Here is a 22,308-nt window from a genome sequence, read left to right on the forward strand (position 1 = left end):
CCCTCTCCTTCTCTCGGTGCCGCTGAGTCTTCCCTTGCTTCTTAGCAGGGGAGCGGTGCCGGCTCGTCGACGGCGCCTCACTGCGCACCGAGGACGCGGTACCGGGCGCGGAATCAGGACGGCGCACCGGAGGCGCTTTGCTACGCGCCGAAGATGAGGTGCCCGGCACGGGGTCGGCTCGATGCGCCGGTGCCGGGGCCAATGCCGACTCCATTAGGAGAGCTCGGAGTCGGATCTCACGCTCCTTCTTTGTCCGCGGCTTGAAGGAACGGCAAATTTTACACTTCTCACTAATGTGAGCCTTGCCCAGACAGCGAAGACACTCAGTGTGTGGATCACTTCTGGGCATGGAGTTGTGACAGGAGTCGCACGACTTGAAGCCTGGGCCATGGGGCATGCCCCGAGCCAGGCACTCGTGAAAGGAAGTTCAGCAAGAAAAAGTCAGTGAAAACTGGATACCACTAAGCTATAACGCTGCAACCAAGGCTGGAGAACAAAGTTCCGACTACCTTCACTGGCGGCAAGAAGGAACTGAGGGTGGGGGGAGCACGCAGCTCCCTTTATGGCGCGATATACCCGCACCACTTCAGGGGTCGCAGCGGTGCTCCCCTACCATGGATACTGTTAAGGGAAAAACTTCCGGCACTGGTGCACGTGGCGAGCACGCACACCTGTAGTGGAATACACCTGAGCAATCACTCGAAGAAGAACTAGTGGAGCCCTGCAGGAGTCAATCATAGATCCAGTATTAATCAATATTTTCTTTAATGACTTGGATAAAGGAGTGGAGAGTATCCTTATAAACACCAAGCTGGGAGGGATTGCAAGCATGCTGGAGGACAGGACTGGAATTCAAAATGACCCTGACAAATTGAAGAATTGGTCTGAATTCAACAAGATGAAATTCAATAAAGACAAGTGCAAAGTACAGTAGCACCTCAAAGATACCAACACCAGAGTTACGGACTGACTGGTCAACTGGACACCATGTGAAACCGGAAGTAATCAATCAGGCAGCAGCAGAGACAAAAAAAAAAAAAAAGCAAATACTGAAATGTGCCTGTATTGCATCTTAAAGGTAGGCACATGTGGGCTGCCTGTCCCCACCCCCACCCCCACCTCCACCTACAGCTACAGTAAGAGGTGAAGATGTTGGGGCTGCCAGCCCTAGGCAGCCAGAGCCAGCAGCTGCACTGGGTTCTGCCCTGCTTTCACATCTCCCCACCCCACCCCACCGCCAGGAGTAGGACTTGCTGTTTTTACACACACACACACACACACACACACACACACACACACACACACACACACACACACACACACACGCTTGCAGTCTGACCCAGGGAAAGAAGCTGCCTGCCAGAGGTGAGGAGGGAGCTCAGCTACTGCTGAAGCCTGGCCTGGTGTGTCAACCTCCATTCCCATTCCTGAGGTATCCGTAACTCTGATGTTCTACTGTATTATTTAGGAAGGAAAAAGCATATGCACAAATACAAATGGAGAATAAATGGCTAGTACTGTTGAAAAGGAACTAGGCATTATAGTGGATCACAAATTGAATATGAGTCAACAATGTGATGTAGTTATGAAAAAGGCCAATTTCATTCTGGGGTGTATTAACAGGAGTGTTGTATGCAACAACATGACACGTAACAATGCTGTGCTCGGCATTGGTGAGGCCTATATTGGAGTATTGTTTCCAGTTCCAGGAGCAACACTTTAGGAAAGATGTGGACAAATTGGAGAGAGTCCAGAAAACAGCAACAAAAATGATAAAATGTTTAGACATTGACCTATGAGGAAAGGTTAAAAAATGGGGCATGTTTAGTATTAGTCATGACTCAGGGGTCTCAAACCCAGGTCCTCAGAGTCTATGGGAGAAACCATATTCCAACCCTCCATCTAACAGTCTGCTAAAAATGGCTTACCTGTGAAGCCCAGCCCCAAGGTGAGGCTCTGCCCCTGAGGTCAGATTGGCAGAGCCCCAGAGCAGGTGATTTGTCCACTAGCCCTACTTAAGCCAGTGGCAGGAACAGGAAAGTTTCTGAACAACTGGGCTCCACTCTGCTCTGTACTGTGTGCCTTCTGCTTCTTGATTTCCTGGCATCCTGAACTAGCCTGACTTCTGGCATCTGACTTGTGGTTCAGGACCTCCAGTTTGTCTCCTGCTTCTGATCTCCTGGAATTCTGACCCAGCTGACTCCTGTCTTGTGACTGCAGACTCTGGCTCTGACTACTAGGTCTGGATCCCCAGGATGCAGTGGTGACAGCCTTGAGAAAAGATGACTGAGGGCGACCTGATAACAGTCTTCAAATATGTTAAGGGCCATTATAAAGAGCATGGTGATCAATTGTTTTCCATGTCCACAGAAGGTAGGACAAGAAGTAATAGGTTTACTCTGCAACAAGGGAGATTTAGGTTAGATATTAGGAATAACTTTCTAAATATAAGGGTAGTAAAGCTCTGGAATAGGTTTCCAAGGGAGGCTGTGGAATCCCCATCATTGGAGGTTTTTAAAAATCGGTTGAACAAACACCGGTAACAGATGGTCTAGATTTGCTTGGTCCTGCCACAGAGCAGGAGATTGGACTTGATGACTTCTGGAGGCCCCTTCCAGCCCTACATTTCTATGATTCTATGAATGTTGGTTGCACAGAGGGATATGCAAATCAATCAGGAGATGATCAGCTAGTGTCCTATACATTCACACCCTGGCTTGCTGTGCACTAGATTGCTTTGCTAAATCTGAATTTTTCAATTTAGCTTCTTTGTTCTGTTCTCTGCTCTGACAGCCACTTCAACTGTTACAGCTCTTAGAACCACTTGTGTAATCTAAATGTTGCAAGACCTTTTAAAGTCCAACAAACTTTACAAGCGCTTTAAGGAAGTCCCGGATATTTTAAATTAGAGGCCTTGGAAGCAGATATTGTACTGACACTTTCTTCTTTCATATACATCACAAGTCAATATCTAGATTGATGCAGCAGTTAGACGGCAGAATATTGAGGGCAGCAAGGTGTTGCAATCCACCCTCCAATCTTCTAATTGAATTATGCACTTCTCCACCACGTTTGACCATCCGCATTGCTACCCTTCAGTCACACTGTGAAGTTTGGGCGAAGCTAAATTTCTGCATTGTGACAGCCACTCTGGCTGTTCCAGTCACTAGCCTGTTAAGTCTAGTTACAAACAGGGGGATGTAAGTTAGGGCTTCTGAAATTCGTCACCATGCCTGTCTCTATCCCAGAGTTGCTGCCACAATGGGAAGACATAGCTGTTAGTCCTGATATGCCTTTGTTCATCTGAGATTGGCACTGGGCTGGCAATGCTGGACATGGGAGCATGAACACCCGCTGCAAAAGATGTTGCAAAATCAGTCATGCAGGAAATGCAGATAAAGTGGCTGTACATAGAACTTGGATAAGTCTTTCAGCTGTATGGTCAAAATGTAGGTTACAGAGAGGTGACAGACTCCTAGCATGGATTCAGTCTTGGTGACTTTTTTTTTTTTTTAGAAAAAGAACAGCTCACACTGTAATGGTATTATAAGTCTGGACATTACTGAAAAACTATAGTATGTTTTCATATACTTTTCTCAAAAGATATTCCAGCCAATATTACTAGGAAACTTTTGGGTATGAAATCTTGTCTCATAGTCAAATATATTCAACATAAAAGAAATGAATAACATAATAAATAATTGATTTTATGATATCATCATTTCTGAATGCAAAGAATATTCGTGTAATTGTACCTGGTTCTTCTACATGTATTCGATTGTAGAGAATTTGGAGAGAAAAGTCTCTGGATACAGAACTTATTGCCTCCTCTTGAAAGGTACTTAGAGCTTCCAGAGGTAACTCCATAAGTAGTTTGTCTGCTAGTAATATCACACAATCACCTAAATCCATAAGTCCACCTGGTATAAGAAAAATGAGATATTTAGTAATTCATCAGAAATATGTTAATAATTAAAATTACCTGGGAATATGGAATTTCTTCTTTATCCCACTGCACAAAATGCTTTTTAAATAATGTTATATTATATTTTAATATTAATAATTTAATAATAATATTCTGGATAATTCCCTTCATCCAAAGAGAGGCTCTGCAAACTTCCTAGGATATGCATTTGTGGAGCCTAATCCTCCTTCAGAGGAGAAAGTACCTCATTAACAACCATAGTGTCCCTCGAGCAATGTCACATGAATTTGACATATATGCAGTTTCCACCATGGGAATAATATTAGGAAATGCACTGACTTGCCCATTCTGACATGCAACATCCTAACAAAAAGGCAAGTTAAATTAATTTCAGTCAGAGTACACTTTTAAAGGAGCTGTTAACCAAAGACAGCAGTATCTTTCTGTATGAAACAAAACAAAATGGTTACTTACCTTCTTGTAACTGTTCTTCGAGATGCATGCATACATCCATTCCACTATAGGTATGTGTGCATTTGTGCACTGGTGTTAGAGAGTTTTTCCTAGAGGACCCTGTAAGGGCAGCCACACATGTGCCCTGGTTTCCCTTATGCTTGGAACTGAGGGTATAAAGGGTGAAGCTGTCCTGTTCGTCCTTCAGTTCCCTCATACTGGAATCTTAGATGATAGGCAGGAGGGTGGGTCATGGAACGGATATATGCAACACAACTCGAAGAAGAACAGTCATGAGAAGGTAAGTAACCATTTTTTATTTGAGTGATTTCATATGTTCATTGCACTGCAGATGACTCCCAAACTGTTTTCAATGGAGGTGAGACAAGGAGTGTCATCTGAAAAGGGAATGGAGGGCTACTTTCCCTACATTTGAATTGTCCCTTGATGTTGTAGTAATTGTATAATGTCTAGAAAATGTTCATACAGAGGCCACTCTACAAATGTCAACAATAGGGACCGTTCCCATAAAGGCAGCAGAGGCCAAATGTGCCCTAGCTGAATGCGCTGGCATTTTCTCAGGAGGCATCAGACCTTCAGCAGCATACAACATAGCAATGCAGCTGGTAATCCATTTAGAAAGTCGTTGTGCCATAATAGGATGGCCTCTCATTCTTTCCATATAGGAAACAAAGAGTTGGGAAGAAACCCAAAAGGTTTTTGTTCTATGTAAAAAGCAAAGGGATCGGTGCACATCTAGAGAATGCCGCTTTTCCCCCAACTTTATGAGCAGGTGGCTTTGGAAAAAAGACTGGTATGTATGACTGATTAAAGTGACAATCAGATAGTACCTTGGATAAGAACTTAGGGTGAGGCCCAGGTTGCACTTGTCCTTGAAGAATGCCATATAAGGAGTGTCTATTACCAGAGAATGCAGCTACCTCACTCTCCTTGCTACTAAAAAGGCCATTTTAGCCAAGTGATGTTACATTGAGTAAGAGGCTAAGGATTCAAATGGATTTGTTTGATGGTTAATTTTTTTATCTTGTTTAAACTCAGTTTCTAAAGTTCTACTGAGAACTAGCAACTTCATTAAATGACTGCTCTGCCCCGTATCTTACACACTCACCCTACTGCAGCTGTGCTGTCTTTGAGTGTGTGAAAGAGAACTACCTGCCAGGCAGAGAAGCGCCTGATCTCAGATCTCTCTCCTTTGTTACATTACACTGTGAGAGTAAAAAAAAAAAAAAGCTATCTTCTAACTTAAAAATCTCACTTCAGACTTTATCTGCTATAAATTTTAGAATACTTTTACACTGTGTGTTGTGTGTTTCTAACTACAGTTATCGAATGTGTTAATATCCTACACTCCAAACTAGCCTCATTTCCATTTTGTGTGTCAGGAAATTTAAATTGTTACAGGTTTACCTTTGTTTATTCCAATTACTAAGAGCACTGAGCTCCTTTATTTACTTTTCTGCATATCAATCTTGCTAGTGTTTATACCGCCTCATATATTTGTGCTTTGTCTATGACTACCTGAACCTAAAAAGTTTGTTATGCAATTTAACTGAAAGACAAACACCTTTTCACACCTAACTCCTATTTTCTAAACTGTTCATGTTGATTCAATTTAAGCATCACCTTAGGTTTTGTCTACACTGGACTTTCGTCTGTAAAACTTTTGTCACTCAGGGTGTGTGAAAAAAACACCCCCACCCCTCCCCCGAACGACAAAAGTTTTACGCACAAAAAAAGCTGGTGTGAACAGTGCTTTGTCAGTGGGAGAACTCTCCTGTCAACAAAGCTACCGCTGCTCGTTGGGGGTGGAATTTTTTTGTTGGCGGGAGAGCTCTCTCTTGCCGACAAAGAGCGGCTACACTGTGCGACTTTTAGCGGCACGACTGTAGCAGCACAGCTGTGTCGCTAAAAGGTGTGTAGTGTAGACATAGCCTTATACGCTACTTTTTAGACTCCTTTGTTGTTCACCACTTCCAAACTAGCCTATTAATTCCACCAACCCAAACAGGATGCTACCTGCTCTCCATTATGCCCCAACTTTTATGTGTTATCGCAACAATTTCCAGCTAGGCATGTGTATCTGAACACTGATTAATATTGAACTGTAACTGTCATATGACCTCAAACTTATTTTTTTACATCTAATGCTTAGTCCTAGAATTCTAGTTTCTTATGACAAAATTGAGAAGAATTATTAGTTGTTTTGCAAGCTTTGTTTGTTAGTATATTTAGTTTATTAGTTTTTAATAATTGTTTTTCTTCAGTTTAAGAGATTTTTTTATATTAAGTTGAGTTAATGTTGTAACCTAGTTTATTTTCACTGAATTTACCTTGGTTATTCGATATTATCTTACTGAATGTGTGCACTGAATTGTTAGCAATACTTAGCTGTTAGCCTCTCTCAGTAAGAGACAAATATTCTTTGGTAAGTTTAGTGCCTTGAGTAATTGATTGAATAGCATGGTTGTTGATTCTCATGACTTTTTGAGTTTTACCCTTCTATGATACTAGTTCTGTCATAGATAATCAAATTTTGTTGTGATTTTGTTCTTTTGTTTTAGAATTTCATAGTTAATTAGAAGTTGATTTTAACTATTAATAACTTATTGCTCATTTATGTTTCATTTGTTATACTGAAACCATTTGCATATTATTGATTGATTTTGTATATTTTTCCTTGTTATTTTAGTTACTTCAATAAACATTCTCTTTATTTCAACATCAAGTTCAGTTGCTGATTTTGAGACATCAGCTATTGCATTAAAAGAACCCTGTGACAAAATTAGTGGGAGTTACACTTCCTGAGATAGTCTCTTGAATAGGCTGTATCAATAATTCCATCTATTTAATTGTTCTATCTCCCAGTTATCCATTTTGAGAATTTTTTTTGATGTTTTAAATAATTTTTAGACCCAATTATCTGGTGCTTAGATACTCATTTCCACTCCACTCTGTCCTTGTGAATGGGACACATGCGCTGAGCTTGTATATAACCCAAATGAGCTCCTCCCACCTCATGGTAGAAACATCTGTTACCCTAGTCATAGCAGGGAGAGCTGGTGAGAATGGGATTCCCCAGCACACATTGTCCTGGTTCATCCACCAATCCAGGGTTAACAATACTCTGTCTGGGATGTGTACCAACTTGTCCAGATGGCATACCTGAGGGAAGCAGACCAATTTTAGCCATGCCTGCATACCTTGGAGATGGAGCCTGGCATGTTGGGTCACATATATACAAACTGTCAGGAATCAGGGCCTGCAACAGAAACTAGCCTCCAGGCAACCAGATAAGCGCAGCTGGCCTGTAGTATGGTGCCTGATTGGCTTTGCCATTTGATTGATTGGAATAGTCAGAAGACTGGCTCGTAAGGCCAGCAGCCGAAGTTCAGTGGCTGCTCAAAGCATTTGCTCACAGATACTTCTGTGCATGCTTGTTTCCAACCTGCCTCCTACCTTGTTCCAGTCTTGCTCCTCTTCTGCACCCAGCCTTGCTTCTGCCTTGCCTCACTCTAGGTAACCCGGTTCTGATCCACAGCTCCGATTCCTGACCTCTGACTTTGACCCTGACCCTTGGCTCTCGCACCAGGCCTCTGACTCCAGCTGTAATACTTGGCTCTGATTCCTGGCTACTGACTCCTATTCTAACCACTAGGCCTGAGTCCTGCTTTGACCATTAGGCCTGACTCCTGGTCCAACCAGTAGCATGACCATCCACGTCCTGGTCACTGACAGTGCCTCTTTGAGGATGACTCTGGTGAAGGAGATCTCCTCATGTATCTGTCAGATGGCAAGGCCCAGAAAGCACTCCTCAAAGGAGTGGTGTATGAGCTCCCCTGCACAGACCGACTGGGCTCTGATACTGGACGAAGAGCAGACTCTGTGAGATGGTGTCTAAAGTGCATTTCTCTTCCTCATCCTTGATTTAAATCAGGTGTCCGAGCTGTCACTATCTCTAATGTAGCCCTCAATCCTCTTTTTAGCTGAGTAACTTTCCCATCCCCAGCCACAGAACAAAGCAGTCTATAATTTGAGTCCTGGACTTGTTTATCTCCCTCTCGCTTTCTCCTCTTAGAGCTTCTTAGGGGAGAATCTCAAGCACCAAGGGTGTGTCCACACTACAGAGATTGTACCAGCATGGTTATATCGGTGTAGCCCCTTAGCATAGATGCAGCCTGCACTGAAAGGAACTGTAGGAACACCACCTCTCCAAATGATATTAGGGCACAGCTACACTAGAGTTTACAGCAGCGCAGCTACACCGATGCAGCTGTGCGGCTGTAAACTCTCTAATGTAGCCGCTCTAAGCCAACAGGAGTGATGGCCATTAGTCCTATTTAAGAACTGATTCTGCAAAGACTTACATATGTTACCTTTAAGAATACGAGTAGTCCCTTTCATGGGACTATTCTTGCTTAAAACTAAGCATGTGTGTAACAGCTCTCCCGTTGGCTTAACTACTCCAGCACCCGCGAGTGGCAGAAGCTATGTCAGTGGGAGAAGCTCTCCCACTGACATAGTGCTGTCCACACTGGTGCTTATGTCAGTGTAATTTATGTCGCTCAGAGGGGTGGGGGTGCTTTTTTCACAACCCTGAGCGACATAAGTTATTCCACCATAAGATGTAGTGTAAACACTGCATCCATCTACTTAGCTAAGATTATATTCCATCGGCATAGCTGCATCCACACTGGGGTTTTTCTTGGCAGGACTATGTTGGTCAGGGGTGTTTCTTTTTTTTTTTTCCCCACACCCCTGACCAAAATACCTATGCTGATGTCACTTTTCAGTATAGACCAAGCCTAGGACTGTACTAACCCCCATAGCCTAGAAGAGCGGAGGACAAGATGAATAAGGAGACTGATGGACCCCAGAAAAGTTCTCTCTTTTTGATCTTCTGCAACGGGTCATCTTTTCTCCCAAACAGATTGGCTTACTATGGGCTTGTGCAGCTTTGAAGATGGTAGATAATCTAAGCAGCTATTTTGCAGGCATAATCAAATACTTGGACATGTAGAGTAAATGTCCTAAATTGCACTTACAACTATTTGTACTTACAAACTGTTGCCGGGGTGGGGTGTATGGGGGGGGGGGGGGGGAAGGGGGGCAGGGTGTGCGTGTCAGTATTTCCAAATCTGTCCCTACATATTATTTTCTAGATATGACATACCTTGTAATCCAGTATGTTTCGTCTCCTTATCTTTGGCTTTTGTTTTTCCTGATTCTGCTGTTGAAACTGATGGACTCTGCTGTCTGAAAATAAGAATTATGTCTCAAAATACTACATATATCATGGCAAACTTGGATTTTCAAAGCATTGTAAAGGAAATAAGTGTCTAAATCTCATTGAAATTTAGTGGATGTTGGAGGGCCTAACTCCCTTAGGTTCCTTGGTAAATGCAAGCCTTAAATAGTTTAATGATAATGTTTCAACACTGATTTTAACACTATATAACTTTTGTTATACAATAACATTTAACAGTGATGGCTATTAGTCCTATTTAAGACCTGATTCTGCAAAGACTTACATATATTACCTTTAAGAACATAAGTAGTTCCTTTCATGGGTCTATTCCTGCTTAAAACTAAGCATGTGTGTACGTTTTTGCAGGATCAGGACCTAACTTCATAAATATTTTTAATGTTAATTTTAATATGATTTAGGAAAGGAGATGAAAAAACATTTGTAAAAATCTTACCTAAAATCAGTAAAATCAAATACTGGCAAAACTGGTTTCAGATATTCTTCCACGGCTTTTAAAATATCAGAGAAATCTGATGTAAAATTTTTCTCATTTTCATTTATGTTTTCTGTTAGATTCTATCATATAAATAAAAAAATCATTAGAATGCTTACAAAGTTCAATGACAACAAAGATGGGAAGTACAATAGGTTAATCAGGGCTAAATTGAATAATTATAATTGAAGCATTATAAAATTAAAATAAACAATTTTCCTTAAATCACTGAATTAATTATGTTTCAAAATTGTTCTCTCTGAACGCTTTATTAATGTCAGCATTTTGTTAACAATCCCTTCTCTAATGTAAGAATCAGTGCAATAATGCCTGGGAATATAAAATGGGATATTTTAGCCACAAATACTTTATACTGAAAACAAGTGATTGCTGTAAAGAAGCTAGCTGGGAGGGGGAGGGGGAGGAGGAGGAGGAGGAAGAAGAGAGAAGACCAGGAAAAGAGAGAAGTAAAGTGATGGCACAAATCAAGGAATAGTAGATGGGAGTGGTAGAGAAAAGGTATGGCCCCAGAGGGAGAGAGACTGATGAGGGACTCAAACAAGTTGAAGAAAACAGATGGGAAGAGAACTGACAGGCAAAGATGAAAGGAGGTGAAAGAAGAAATGGACAGAGAGGAGGGAGAGTAGATTAGAAATAAAAGGAAGAGGGAAATAACTGAATAGCATAGAAAGGAAAAGTTAAAAACACATACAAATTTAATTTTACATTGAAAGGTCCATTTTTTATAGCTATCTCACCACAGTCTCCATTTGTGTGGGTGTAATTGTGTGTGCGCGCGAATACTTACACATGCAGTTGTGAAGTACTAAATGTCTGAATGTACAGTTGATAAATGCTATCATATCCACATGCAGCAGATGGGTTCTGTGAAGTAAATTCTGTCGTTTGCAGGCAAGTAACAGCATTTATTAACTGAACAGGCAGGTGTTAGCCGTTCAAGTGTCATTATAGGTATCTGAATACATACAGTTCATATGCACACATGGAGGCCAGTGTTTTAAAACTCTGGCCTTGTTCATTTTAACTTATGTTATCGCGCTATTGCAATTCCCTATTGGTCAAAAGGAAGGGAGAGGAGAGGGAACCAAAATAACTATCACATAGCTCTCCGTAACAACTAAGGCTGGCTATGGCTACAAACAAAATCATCAATATTTTGCCTACCAGCTTTAATCAGGGTTTTTGCTGAGTGACACTGGGATAGAAAAGATAAGGTTCTCCTTTTAGTTTTAAAATTCCTTGCTGATAATTGGCAGTGTTCAAAGATTTGTTTTAAAGCAAAAATAAGCATTTAAAGTTTTTAAAAAGCAAGGGTTCTCGTCTCAGATATGTTATTTATCACCCAGTTACATGTGTATCGTCACCTAATGACTAGAGGCCTGCTTTTACTAGTAGTGATTGTAGCAAACTGCATGAAACTTGGAGAAGTGCTGACTGCAGGAAAGAAGAGTCTGGAAGAGGCACCAAGAAGTCAGTCTGTGTGCAAATGACTTGAATGCTAGCTGCAATTGCAGCAAATGTGTAAATAGATGCTTTAAAATAAATCACCATTTCAGCTTTAAAAGCATGGAGTCTTCTCACGTTATTATGCAGCACACGGGACATGAAAAACTGACAATCATTTCCTGTTCAGACAAAGAATTATTTGATCAACATTTTTTATTAAACTATAGATCAGGGGTAGGCAACCTATGGCATGTGTGCCGAAGGCGGCACGCAAGCTGATTTTCAGTGGCACTCACACTGCCCGGGTCCTGGCCACCGGTCCGGGGGGCTCTCCATTTTAATTTAATTTTAAATGAAGCTTCTTAAACATTTTTAAAACCTCATTTACTTTACATACAACAATAGTTTAGTTATATATTATAGACTTATAGAAAGAGACCTTCTAAAAACATTAAAATGTATTACTGGCATGCAAAACCTTAAATCAGAGTGAATAAATGAAGACTTGGCACACCACTTCTGAAAGGTTGCCGACCCCTGCTATAGATAAATAATAATGAAAAAAAATAGTTGTTTTTCAGTGCTTTTGTTAGGAGCCTATAAGTTAAGAAACAAGTTTGGCATTTGAACATCACATATTGTATGCCTGTGAGAAAATTAACTACTGTGTGTAAAAGCATATCTAATCTAATGAAGCCAGAGTTCTTGAGTTGACATCAATTTCCTGTGATCTTGCAATCTAAACACAGTGAATAAATACTAAGGACCCAATCCTGCAATTACTTATGCAAGAGCTTAACTTTATGTACTGTGAGCAGTTCCATTGACAATGTAAAGTTAAGCACTATGTAAATCTTCACAGGATTGGGTTTTAATAGAGACCTAATGATTTTCAGGAATGCCTAAGGGAATTAAAACCAATGGGGAGCTTGGTGCCTAACTCCTATAGTTTCTTTTCAAAACTTTCCCCCTAATTTTTATATATAAGTATAAATGATGAGCTCTTAAGATATACAATATTCCATTTGGGGAAAAATTATGAATCTCATTTTACATCAAAATTCCATCAGTCTAAATTGTTAAAGAAGTTCAAAGCTGTTGGAAAAAAATCTCCATAACAACAACATCAGAACAACAAACTACTATTTAGAACAAAGAAAATAACGGTAAGTTTCAAAGTAGAGCATACACAGGAGATAACAGTTACAGAGCTTATAAAAAGTTGCATTCGGAAAGGACAGTTACCTGTTCCGAACTGGCATTCTTCGAGATGTGTTGCTCAGGTGTATTCCACTATAGGTGTGCGTGCTTGCCACATGCACCGGTGCCGGAAGTTTTTCCCTTAGCAGTATCCGTAGAGGGGGAGCACCGCTGCGACCCCTGGAGTGGCGCCGACATATCGCGCCATAAAGGGGGCTGCGTCTCCCCCCCACCCTCAGTTCCTTCTTGCCAGACAACTCCGACAGAGGGGAAGGAGGGCGGGACGTGGAATACACCTGAGCAACACATCTCGAAGAACGCCAGTTACGGAACAGGTAACTGTCCTTTCTTCTTCGAGTGATTGCTCATGTGTATTCCACTATAGGTGACTCCAAGCTATCCCTGATGGAGGTGGGTAGGAGTTTAAGTGTAAAGATTTAAGGGTTACCCGGGCGGAGCACCGCCCTACCAAACCCGGCGTCATCCCTTGCTTAGGAGACGATCGCATAGTGCGATGAAAAAGTGAGGACAGAGGACCACGTAGCAGCCCTACAGATGTCGTGAATAGGGACATGAGCCACATAGGCCGCTGACGAGGCCTGGGCTCTCGTTGAATGGGCCTTCACAATAGGAGGCGGGGGAACCCCTGCCAGGTTGTAACAGGTGCGAATGCACAAAGTGATCCAGCGGAAGATCCGCTGGGTGGAGACCGGTCACCCCCTCATGCGCTCGGCCGAAGCAATAAAAAGCTGGGGGACTTCCTAAATGGCCTGGTTCTGTCTAAGTAAAAGGCCAGCGCTCTGCGCACGTCTAACATGTGCAGGCGGCGTTCCTCATTAGAGGAATGGGGCTTAGGACAGAGGATTGGGAGGAAAATATCCTGATCCATGTGGAAAGCCGAGACTACCTTCGGCAAAAAGGCAGGGTGAGGGCGGAGCTGAACCTTGTCCTTATGAAAGACCATATACAGCGGTTCAGAGGTCAGGGCCCTGAGCTCGGAGACCCAGCGGGCTGAGGTGATAGCCACTAAGAACGCCACCTTCCACAACAGGTGGAACTACGAACACGTGGCTAACAGCTCAAAGGGAGGCCCTGTGAGGTAGGAGAGTAGCAGGTTTAGGTCCTAGAGCGGGACCGGGGGTCTGGTGTAAGGGAATGCCCGATCTAACCCTTTCAGAAACTGGGCTGTCATGTGATGTGAAAACACAGACAGGCCCTGCACCGGGGGATGGAAAGCCGAAATGGCCGCCAGGTGCACCCTGATGGAGGAGGGCGGCAGGCCTTGGGTCCTAAGGGACAGGAGGTAATCGAGGACAAGCTGGATAGACGCGGAAGAGGGAGAGGAACCTCTATCCCTCGCCCACACAGAGAAGCTATACCACTTAGCCAGGTAGGTTCACCGCGTGTAGGGTTTCCTACTTTCCAGCAGGACCCTTCTTACATCCTCAGAACACCTCCCCTCCTCCTTATCTAACCATGAAGCAGCCACGCTGTCAGGTGGAGCGCGGCTAGATTGGGATGGAGGAGACGACCTTCCTCCTGGAAGAGGAGGTCCGGGTGTAGCGGCAGCCTGCGAGGAGGGGCCGCTAAGAGTTGCAGCAGGGACCCGTACCAATGCTGACGGGCCCAATCCGGGGCTATGAGGATAATCCTCGCCCCGTCTGACTTCACCTTCTGTAGGACTCTGTCTATTAAGGGGAAGGGCGGGAAGGCGTACAACAGAGGCCCCGACCATGGGAACAGGAACGCATCCGATAGCGCCCCGTTGCCCTCTCACGCTCTGGAGCAGAATCGAGGACACTGTCGATTCTGGGCAGTGGTGAACAGGTCTACCTGGGGAGCACCCCACTGTAGGAAGATCTACCTGGCCACCTCCTTGTGCAGGGACCACTCGTGCTGTTGGGAGAATAGCCTGCTCAGGCGGTCCGCGAGCATGTTGCTCTTGCCGGGCAGGTAAAAAGCCCACAGAAGTATATTGTGGGCTATACAGAACTCCCACAGGAGCTGGGCTTCCTGGCATAAGGCCCGGGAACGTGTGCTCCCCTGTTTGTTGACGTAATACATGGCGGTCGTGTTGTCCGTGAGGACTCTGACCACCCTCCCTTGTATGTGCTGGCGAAATGCCATGCACGCCAGGCGTACGGCCCTGAGCTCCCTGACATTTATGTGCAGGGTTAGTTCCCCTGTGTCCTGAAATCCCCCACGTGGGCTCCCCAGCCCAGGGTCTGAGGCGTCCGACACTAGATCTAGTGAGGGAGGGGGCTCTCGGAAGGGAATACCCTGAAGCATGTTGCTCGGGAGGGACCACCATTGGAGGTCTGCCACCACCTTGGGCGGCACTGTGACCACCTTGTCCAGGCCGTCCCTGGCCTGGGAATACCGGGAGGCCAGCCAGAGCTGAAGGGGCCGCATCCGAAGTCTGGCATGTCTCACCACATAGGTGCAAGCTGCCATGTGGCCTAGGATTTGGAGGCACACCCGTGCTGTGGTTACCGGAAAGGCCGTGACCGAGGCTATGAGAGCCCGTGGGAGGGAGACCATGGCTACCCGGGAATCTAACAGCGCCCCTATAAAGCTTATGCGCTGAACCGGAATTAACATGGATTTCTCCTCGTTTACCAGTAGGCCTAGAGTCCCGCTGGTGTCTAGCAGGAAGCTCGTCTGCTGCTGCACCAGAGCACGAGACTGGCCCTTGAGCAGCCAGTCGTCGAGGTAGGGGAAGATCTGCAGCCCTTTCCTCCTGAGGTGGGCCGCCACCACTGCCATACATTTTGTAAATACCCTAGGGGCAGTAGAAAGGCCAAAGGGGAGGACTGTAAATTGGAAGTGGTCCTGACCCACCAGGAAACGGAGGAAGCGCCTGTGACCCTCGAAAATGTGGATGTGAAAGTACGCATCCTGGAGGTCCAGCGCCGTAAACCAATCCCCCTGGTCTAGGGATGGAATAATAGAGGCCAGGGACACCAGGCGGAATTTGCCACGCACCAGAAACTGGTTGAGATTCCGCAGGTCGAGGATGGGCAGAAGCCCGCCCTTCGCCTTGGGGATGAGGAAATACCTGGAGTAAAAGCCCCTGCCCTGGTATTCCCGTGGTACCCTTTCCACCGCTCCCAGAGAGAGGAGGCGCTCTACCTCCTGGCTGGGGGACAGTTGGGAGGGGTTGAAACAAACTGCAGCCTGTACCCTTGGGAGATGGTGCTGTGGACCCATTGGTCCAACGTTATATGGGACCACTGCAGTCGGAAGTCCGATAAAACGGTTTAGAAAAGGTAACTTTATTAACTGGGTGGGGGGTACACTGGCAACAGGCCCGGTGACCCCCCTCAACGAGTCAAAAATGCCGTTTTCCCGGCCGTTTGGTCTTCGAGGCCCCAGGCCGTGGGGCCGAGCGGGATTGGCGTTGGGACCGATGCCTTTGTTCCCTCTGCCGCTTAAGTGGGGGTTCATATCTGCCCCTAGCTTGCGGAGCAGAGGGTTGAGGCCTGGGCTTGTCCTTGGCAGGCGGGACGTACAGGTCTAGCGTCTGCAGGGTGGTGTGGGAGTCCTTCATCCCGTGCAGACGGGTGTCTGTCTGTTTGCTATCAAACGGCAGGTCCTGCATTATGGACTGGGATTCTGACGACAGCCCCGAAAGCGAGAGCCACGACGCCCGTCGCATGGAGACCGCGGAAGCCATCGAACGAGTGGCTGTGTCTGCCGCATCCGAAGCCGCCTGGAGAGCCGCTTTGGCGGCGGTCGCACCCTCCTCAATCAGCACCCGGAACTCCTTCGCATCCTTATCAGGAATGAGGGGCTCAAACTTGGGGAAGGATCCCCCGAGATTAAACTCGTAACGACTCAGAAGCACCTGATGGTTGGCCACTCTGAGCTGGAAACTCGTTGACGAATAAACCTTTTTTCCAAAGATATCAAGTCTACGAGCATCTTTGTCCTTTGGCGTGGGCATGGGCTGACCATTCCGATCGTGGTGGTGGACTGACTCTACCACCAGGGAGTTGGGAGCTGGGTGGGTGTAAAGGTACTCGAGACCCCTCGCGGGGACAAAGTACTTCCTCTCGGCCTTCTTGGAAATCGGCCCAAGAGAGGCCGGGGTCTGCCAAAGGCCAGTGGTGATGTTGGCGACTCCCTGATGGAAAGGGAGCGCCACACGCCCCGGTACCGAGGAGGCGAGGACATTGAAGAGAGTATCGGAGGGCTCCTCCATCTCCTCCGCCCGGAGCTCGAGGTTGGCTGCCACCCTCCGAAGTAGCTCTTGATGTGCTTTAAAGTCCTCTTGGGAAGAGGGAGGCGGTACCGCAACCGAATCGCCCTGTGCCGAAGAGGTGGACGGTGCAGTGCCTTCGGCGGCCAACGGCATCATGGGCTCCACGTCTGGGTTCGGTGCTGGAGTCGGTGCCAGGGGTTCGGCGCCCACGGCCTGATCCCGGTGCCGGGGAGGTGACGCGGGTCGGTCCTGAGAGGCTCCCGACACGGAGCGAGGTCCTGGCTGCGCAGGTGCCTGAGGCCACGGTGCCCACTGGCACCATTGTCCCTGCCAGGGCACGGCCTGGAACTGAGGCGCATCGGGCGGCAGGACTGGTTGTTCTTGTGGCGCGGTGTGGCCCAGGGAGAGATGGCTGCGTACCGAAGCCGAAGTCCTGGAAGAGTGTACGGTACCGTGGGAACGACTGGAGCAGTCTCTATTGTGACGGCTCCTGCCCTGAGACTTCGTCCTGGACAATGTTGATAGGAAGATGTCCGAGGAACTGTCTCTGGACTCCCTGTGGCGCCTGTGGCCACTGTGCCGCGGTGCCGGGGACTCTCGAGACGCGCTCCAGGCATGGCCTCTGCGATGGCGGGCGCTTAAGTACGAGCGCCAGTGCCGACGGCGTCGAGAGCTGTTCCTCTCGGAGCGGCTGGAAGAGGAACGGCGCCGTCTCTTGTCGCCTCCGCGACGGCGTCCAAGAGCGGAGGAGTGGGATCTGCTCATCGAAGAGTCCGGACGCGGAGTCGACGTGCGTCTCGGGGCTCTGCTCGGCACCTCGACCCGGGACGGTGCCTTGACCCCGACACCTCCGGGGAGGGCTGATGGGCGCCCAAAGGCGGCTTCCCACGGGACTGGAGGCCCGACTGAGGTGGTGCTCCCGGCACTGGAAGTGCTAAGATGTCACGCACGGCCTGAGCTGCCTCTGGCGTCGAAGGCATGCGTATCTCCAGCGAGGCTCGCACGGACGGGACTGGACTACTCCGCTCATCCCGAGTTGGAGATCTCTGTCCCGATGGGGATCGCGGGCTGCCCAACTCGGATCTGGCCTCACCCCTGTCCTTCTCTCGGCGCCGCTGAGACTTCCCTGGCTTCTTAGCTGGGGAGCGGTGCCAGGACGTTGACGGCGCCTCGTTGCGCACCGAGGACGCCGTACCGGGTGCCGATTCGGAACGACGCACCGGAGGCGCTTCGCCACGTGCCGAAGATGCGGAGCCCGGCGCGGTGTCGGCTCAACGTGCCGGTGCCGGGGCCAATGCCGACTCCATTAAAAGAGCTCGGAATCGGATCTCATGCTCCTTCTTCGTCCGCGGCTTGAAGGAGCGGCAGATCTTCCACTTGTCACTAACGTGAGACTTGCCCAGACAGATTGTGTGGATCACTTCTGGGCATGGAGTTGCGACAGGAGTCGCACGACTTGAAGCCTGGGCCACAGGGCATGCCCCGAGCCAGGCACTCACGAAAGAAAGTTCAGTAAGGGAAGAGATCAGTGAAACTGGATACCACTAAGCTAGAAACGCTGCAGCTAAGCTAAGCTGGAGCAAGTTCCGACTACCTTCACTGGCGGCAAGAAGGAACTGAGGATGGGGGGGAGCACGCAGCCCCCTTTATGGCGCGATATGTCGGCGCCACTCCAGGGGTCGCAGCGGTGCTCCCCCTCTACGGATACTGCTAAGGGAAAAACGTCCGGCACCGGTGCACGTGGCGAGCACGCACATCTATAGTGGAATACACCTGAGCAATCACTCGAAGAAGAATAAATGTTAAGAATTGTAGATGAGTGCTATTTTGCACAGCTTTTTGTTTTATCTTCCATATATATTCTAATGTCTCTTTTAAAAATAAAAATCCTGAATCAAATATATTACCATATCTATTTTGGGAGTAGTTTCTTGCCATTTTCGAAAGTCAATTTTCTCTACATGGAATTTCTTTTGTAATTCCTGTCTGAGGAGATTATTCATCCTTTCCTGTTTGTAAAGATGTACTTTTTCCAACAAAATCAAGATTGTATCAGGATTCACAGGAAAACGATAAACTTTAGCCCGCACTAATAAAAGAAAAAAAAGTAATTGAGAACATTTTCCTTCTAAAAAAATAATTTCCATATAGCCACATATTTTTTATATTTCACTTTGAATAATTCCAGTATATAAAGTGATAAAATATAGTATTAAATAACAGCACTATTATTTAGGTATGGTCAATATCGAGTTAAAAAACAGTAATATAAGTTTATCTTGAACTTGGAGACACAGTGGCAGAAAGAGAATCAAGTATCTAAAAGCACATTCCCTGGTGCGGCAAGAAAAACGATTCTCCCCCCCCCCATGCTATTAAAGATGCGTTTGCATTTTATTATTATGACATATAATACTTTAAAACACACAAATCATGCCTCACCTATAAAAAGGGTATAACAATAAAAAGCTTACAATAACCATTTTTCTGACTATGACCATTTTTTGGCCCTCATAAACAACGCAATTAGATTATTGTAAATTTGGACTAGTGATAAACACAGAAACAGTACATCTGTCATGCATATAACTTCCACTGGCATTAATGGGAATTATGTACATAAATTTCCAGGTATCAAGGTAAGACTATACTCCTTAGCACTCTGTCTTAAAATTATATCAATTGCTTGACTGCATGAATTAGATTTTCTTGTACTGAATGGAACAGTGAGAGCTATGGATCTCCTAACATCATCATTTTGATCACTTTATTTCTAAACAGAGACACTCACCCATTGGCTGACCTGGTTTTCCTTTCTGTTGTCCGCTACTGAGTTTTTGCTTATCAATCATTGCACTATACAACATTGATCTATGGAAAGCAATAAAAAACAGAATGGAATATTTGACTATTCACATATTCAGACCTTTCAGCCTTTCAAATAAGTAATTATTGCCCTCTAATGTTACATGTTCACATGCCCCGAGATGTATTAAGCACTCCTGAACTTGGGCAAGTGCCCAAATCTTGCAGACCAAGTCCAGAGCTGGCAAATCAGAGACTGCCAGATGTTCAGATCTGCTCCTGATTGCTTTTGAGGGATATAATCCTCAAACAGTAGGAGATCTAATAGACACAGAAAAAAATGGACTGAACCATGGAGTGGTTATCTTGTGGGCTGCTCCCTCAAGTAGACTGTTGGGGTGGCTGGCTACTACTGCAAAGATCCACATACAAGTGGCTGACTGGCACCTAGCTTGCTTCATGTGATCTTGTCAGAGCAGGAAAATTGATGAGACAAAGCACAATGAGCCACGCTTACTCAAAATTGTTAAGATATGGAGCCAGATCAATGAGCACTGTTAAATCCACCCACTATCCTGGTGGTTTTTGAATTGCTGCACTAATTTTCTTGTCCGCCCCCTCCACTTTCTCAGGCTATGTCTACACAACAGCTGGAAGGATGCTTCCTAGCATGGGTAGACAGATGCATTAGCTCTATTTGAGTTAGCATGCTAAAAATAGCAGTGTGGCCATGGGCAGTAACTTGGGCTAGCTGACTTAGTATGTACCCAGGGGGTTGGGTGGCATTATACTTGGGTGGCTAATCGAAGCCGCCATGGCCACACTGCTATTTTTAGTGCGATAGCTCAAGCCTGTCTATCGGCATTGGAAAGCATTCTCCCAGATGCTGTATGCATATGCCCTTATGGGATTGGGGAAGGAGAGAAAAAAATCTCTGCTTTCAGGGAGCAGAAGAAAGGTAAAGAAGACAGCCTGCAGAGTTGTAAGCAAACATCACCCAAGTATATGTGTGAAAGCTTGGGGAGAAGGTTCTTTTGCTGCTACACCTGTTAAGAGACTTTCACTAATACATATCTGGTCCTTCAATCACTAAGTGTCACTCTTCCCACCATCTCTATAGGGATGTATAATGAAACATGGGGGCTGTAAAGAATAATTTTGTAGACCACGTTTAAGATTTTGGGTCTCTCCTGTCCACCCTGAGGAACAGAAAGAGAGAGAATTGTGGAAACTTAAAAATGACTTTAGGTTCATGTTTGAGTTTTGGTCAGTTCTTATTTTTTCTGAACTTGTTCACTTACCCTAGATTACAAAATCAACATAATTAGAAGTAAAAGTCAAAATAACTTGGCAAAGGAAAATAAAGTTTGTACAAAACAAAATGATAAAGTTTTATACCTGTCGTTTGAATGCTGGAGAATGAGTATATGGAAGTTTGGTGGCAATTCATTTACGATGTTAAAATGTTGTGCAAGAACACAGAGATTGCCCCATGCCTGTACAATAATTTAAAACTGACATTACTTTTCCAATCTTTTTATGAACAACACTTGCAGTGCATTTATCAAGAGACTGATTATAATAGTTCCAAAAAATAAGGCACTGCTATTTGCAAAAGGCATACTTAGAAAAGAATATTTTAGTGTAGTGCACAATAAATGAAGTTAAAGCAATAATTCACGGCTAACATTAACATGAGTTATTTGCCTACTATACTGCATATCACGCTAAAAAACTACCAAATGTTGAAACTGTTTAATATTATCAGTAGAAAGGAATAGCAAAATATTTCAACTCAACATTTATATTTTCTAAAAGCAATTCAAGCATTTCCATAGGAATATACACCTGGATCATTTATACTCCTCTGTAAAAAGGAACTGTATAGACTCTAATACATACGTACAAATATTATACATAATAATATAAAATTTGACTTGCTATGGGTCATTATTTTGCTCCAGAACAACTTTGTTCCACTCATACATAGTACGGTTCAAAAAGTTACCTTTGAGGTAGCAGTTAGCCTCTGCTCCACATTTTTGAGAAGACTACTGGTTATGTCCCCATTTTGTTTTAAGTGATGCTGAAGATGCAATAGTGCTGCCAGCTGAGAGCTGCTAGTGTTAGAAGTGGCTGCTAGCAGGATATCCTTCATCATCATAGATGATGAACAGCTCTGTAATATTTTAATATTTGTTTATTTTCCCAAATGTTTCATACAAATAGTTATTGAAAAAGCTTGTCATATAAAGGTGAAATGAAATGGCAAACATATTACCATTATTTACAGCTACAAAACAGTGTAAAAGCTTTGGCGATAAATTATGAAGACTGGAAGATTTCTTAGCTATTAATTTCCTTTCTGAAATTGATCTCTCCATTAGTCCTGATTGCTGGAATGCTCCTCCCTGCACTGAGCTGGGGAGAGTTCTAATGAGTTTATGGAAGCCTGAGCCTCCAAATCAGGCCCACTGGGATTGTGTCAGAAGAGT

At 45.2% G+C, this 22,308-nt stretch overlaps 1 protein-coding gene across 1 annotated transcript in view; it reads right to left on the minus strand.

Moving 5' to 3' along the window:
• The window catches only part of CFAP46 (cilia and flagella associated protein 46), a 177,034-nt gene that overhangs the window by 21,897 nt on the left and 132,829 nt on the right, over window positions 1-22,308 (minus strand). The window contains exons 46-52 of the mRNA XM_065408178.1: window positions 21,822-21,992; window positions 21,212-21,309; window positions 19,800-19,879; window positions 18,916-19,097; window positions 10,099-10,220; window positions 9,570-9,652; window positions 3,756-3,920 (exon numbers count right to left, since the gene is read on the minus strand). Coding sequence (XP_065264250.1) covers window positions 3,756-3,920; window positions 9,570-9,652; window positions 10,099-10,220; window positions 18,916-19,097; window positions 19,800-19,879; window positions 21,212-21,309; window positions 21,822-21,992 — 901 coding nt within the window. The remainder of the gene's footprint in view (window positions 1-3,755; window positions 3,921-9,569; window positions 9,653-10,098; window positions 10,221-18,915; window positions 19,098-19,799; window positions 19,880-21,211; window positions 21,310-21,821; window positions 21,993-22,308) is intronic.

This window comes from Emys orbicularis, chromosome 7 (assembly GCF_028017835.1).
Source record: "Emys orbicularis isolate rEmyOrb1 chromosome 7, rEmyOrb1.hap1, whole genome shotgun sequence".
Classification (NCBI taxonomy): domain Eukaryota; kingdom Metazoa; phylum Chordata; order Testudines; family Emydidae; genus Emys; species Emys orbicularis.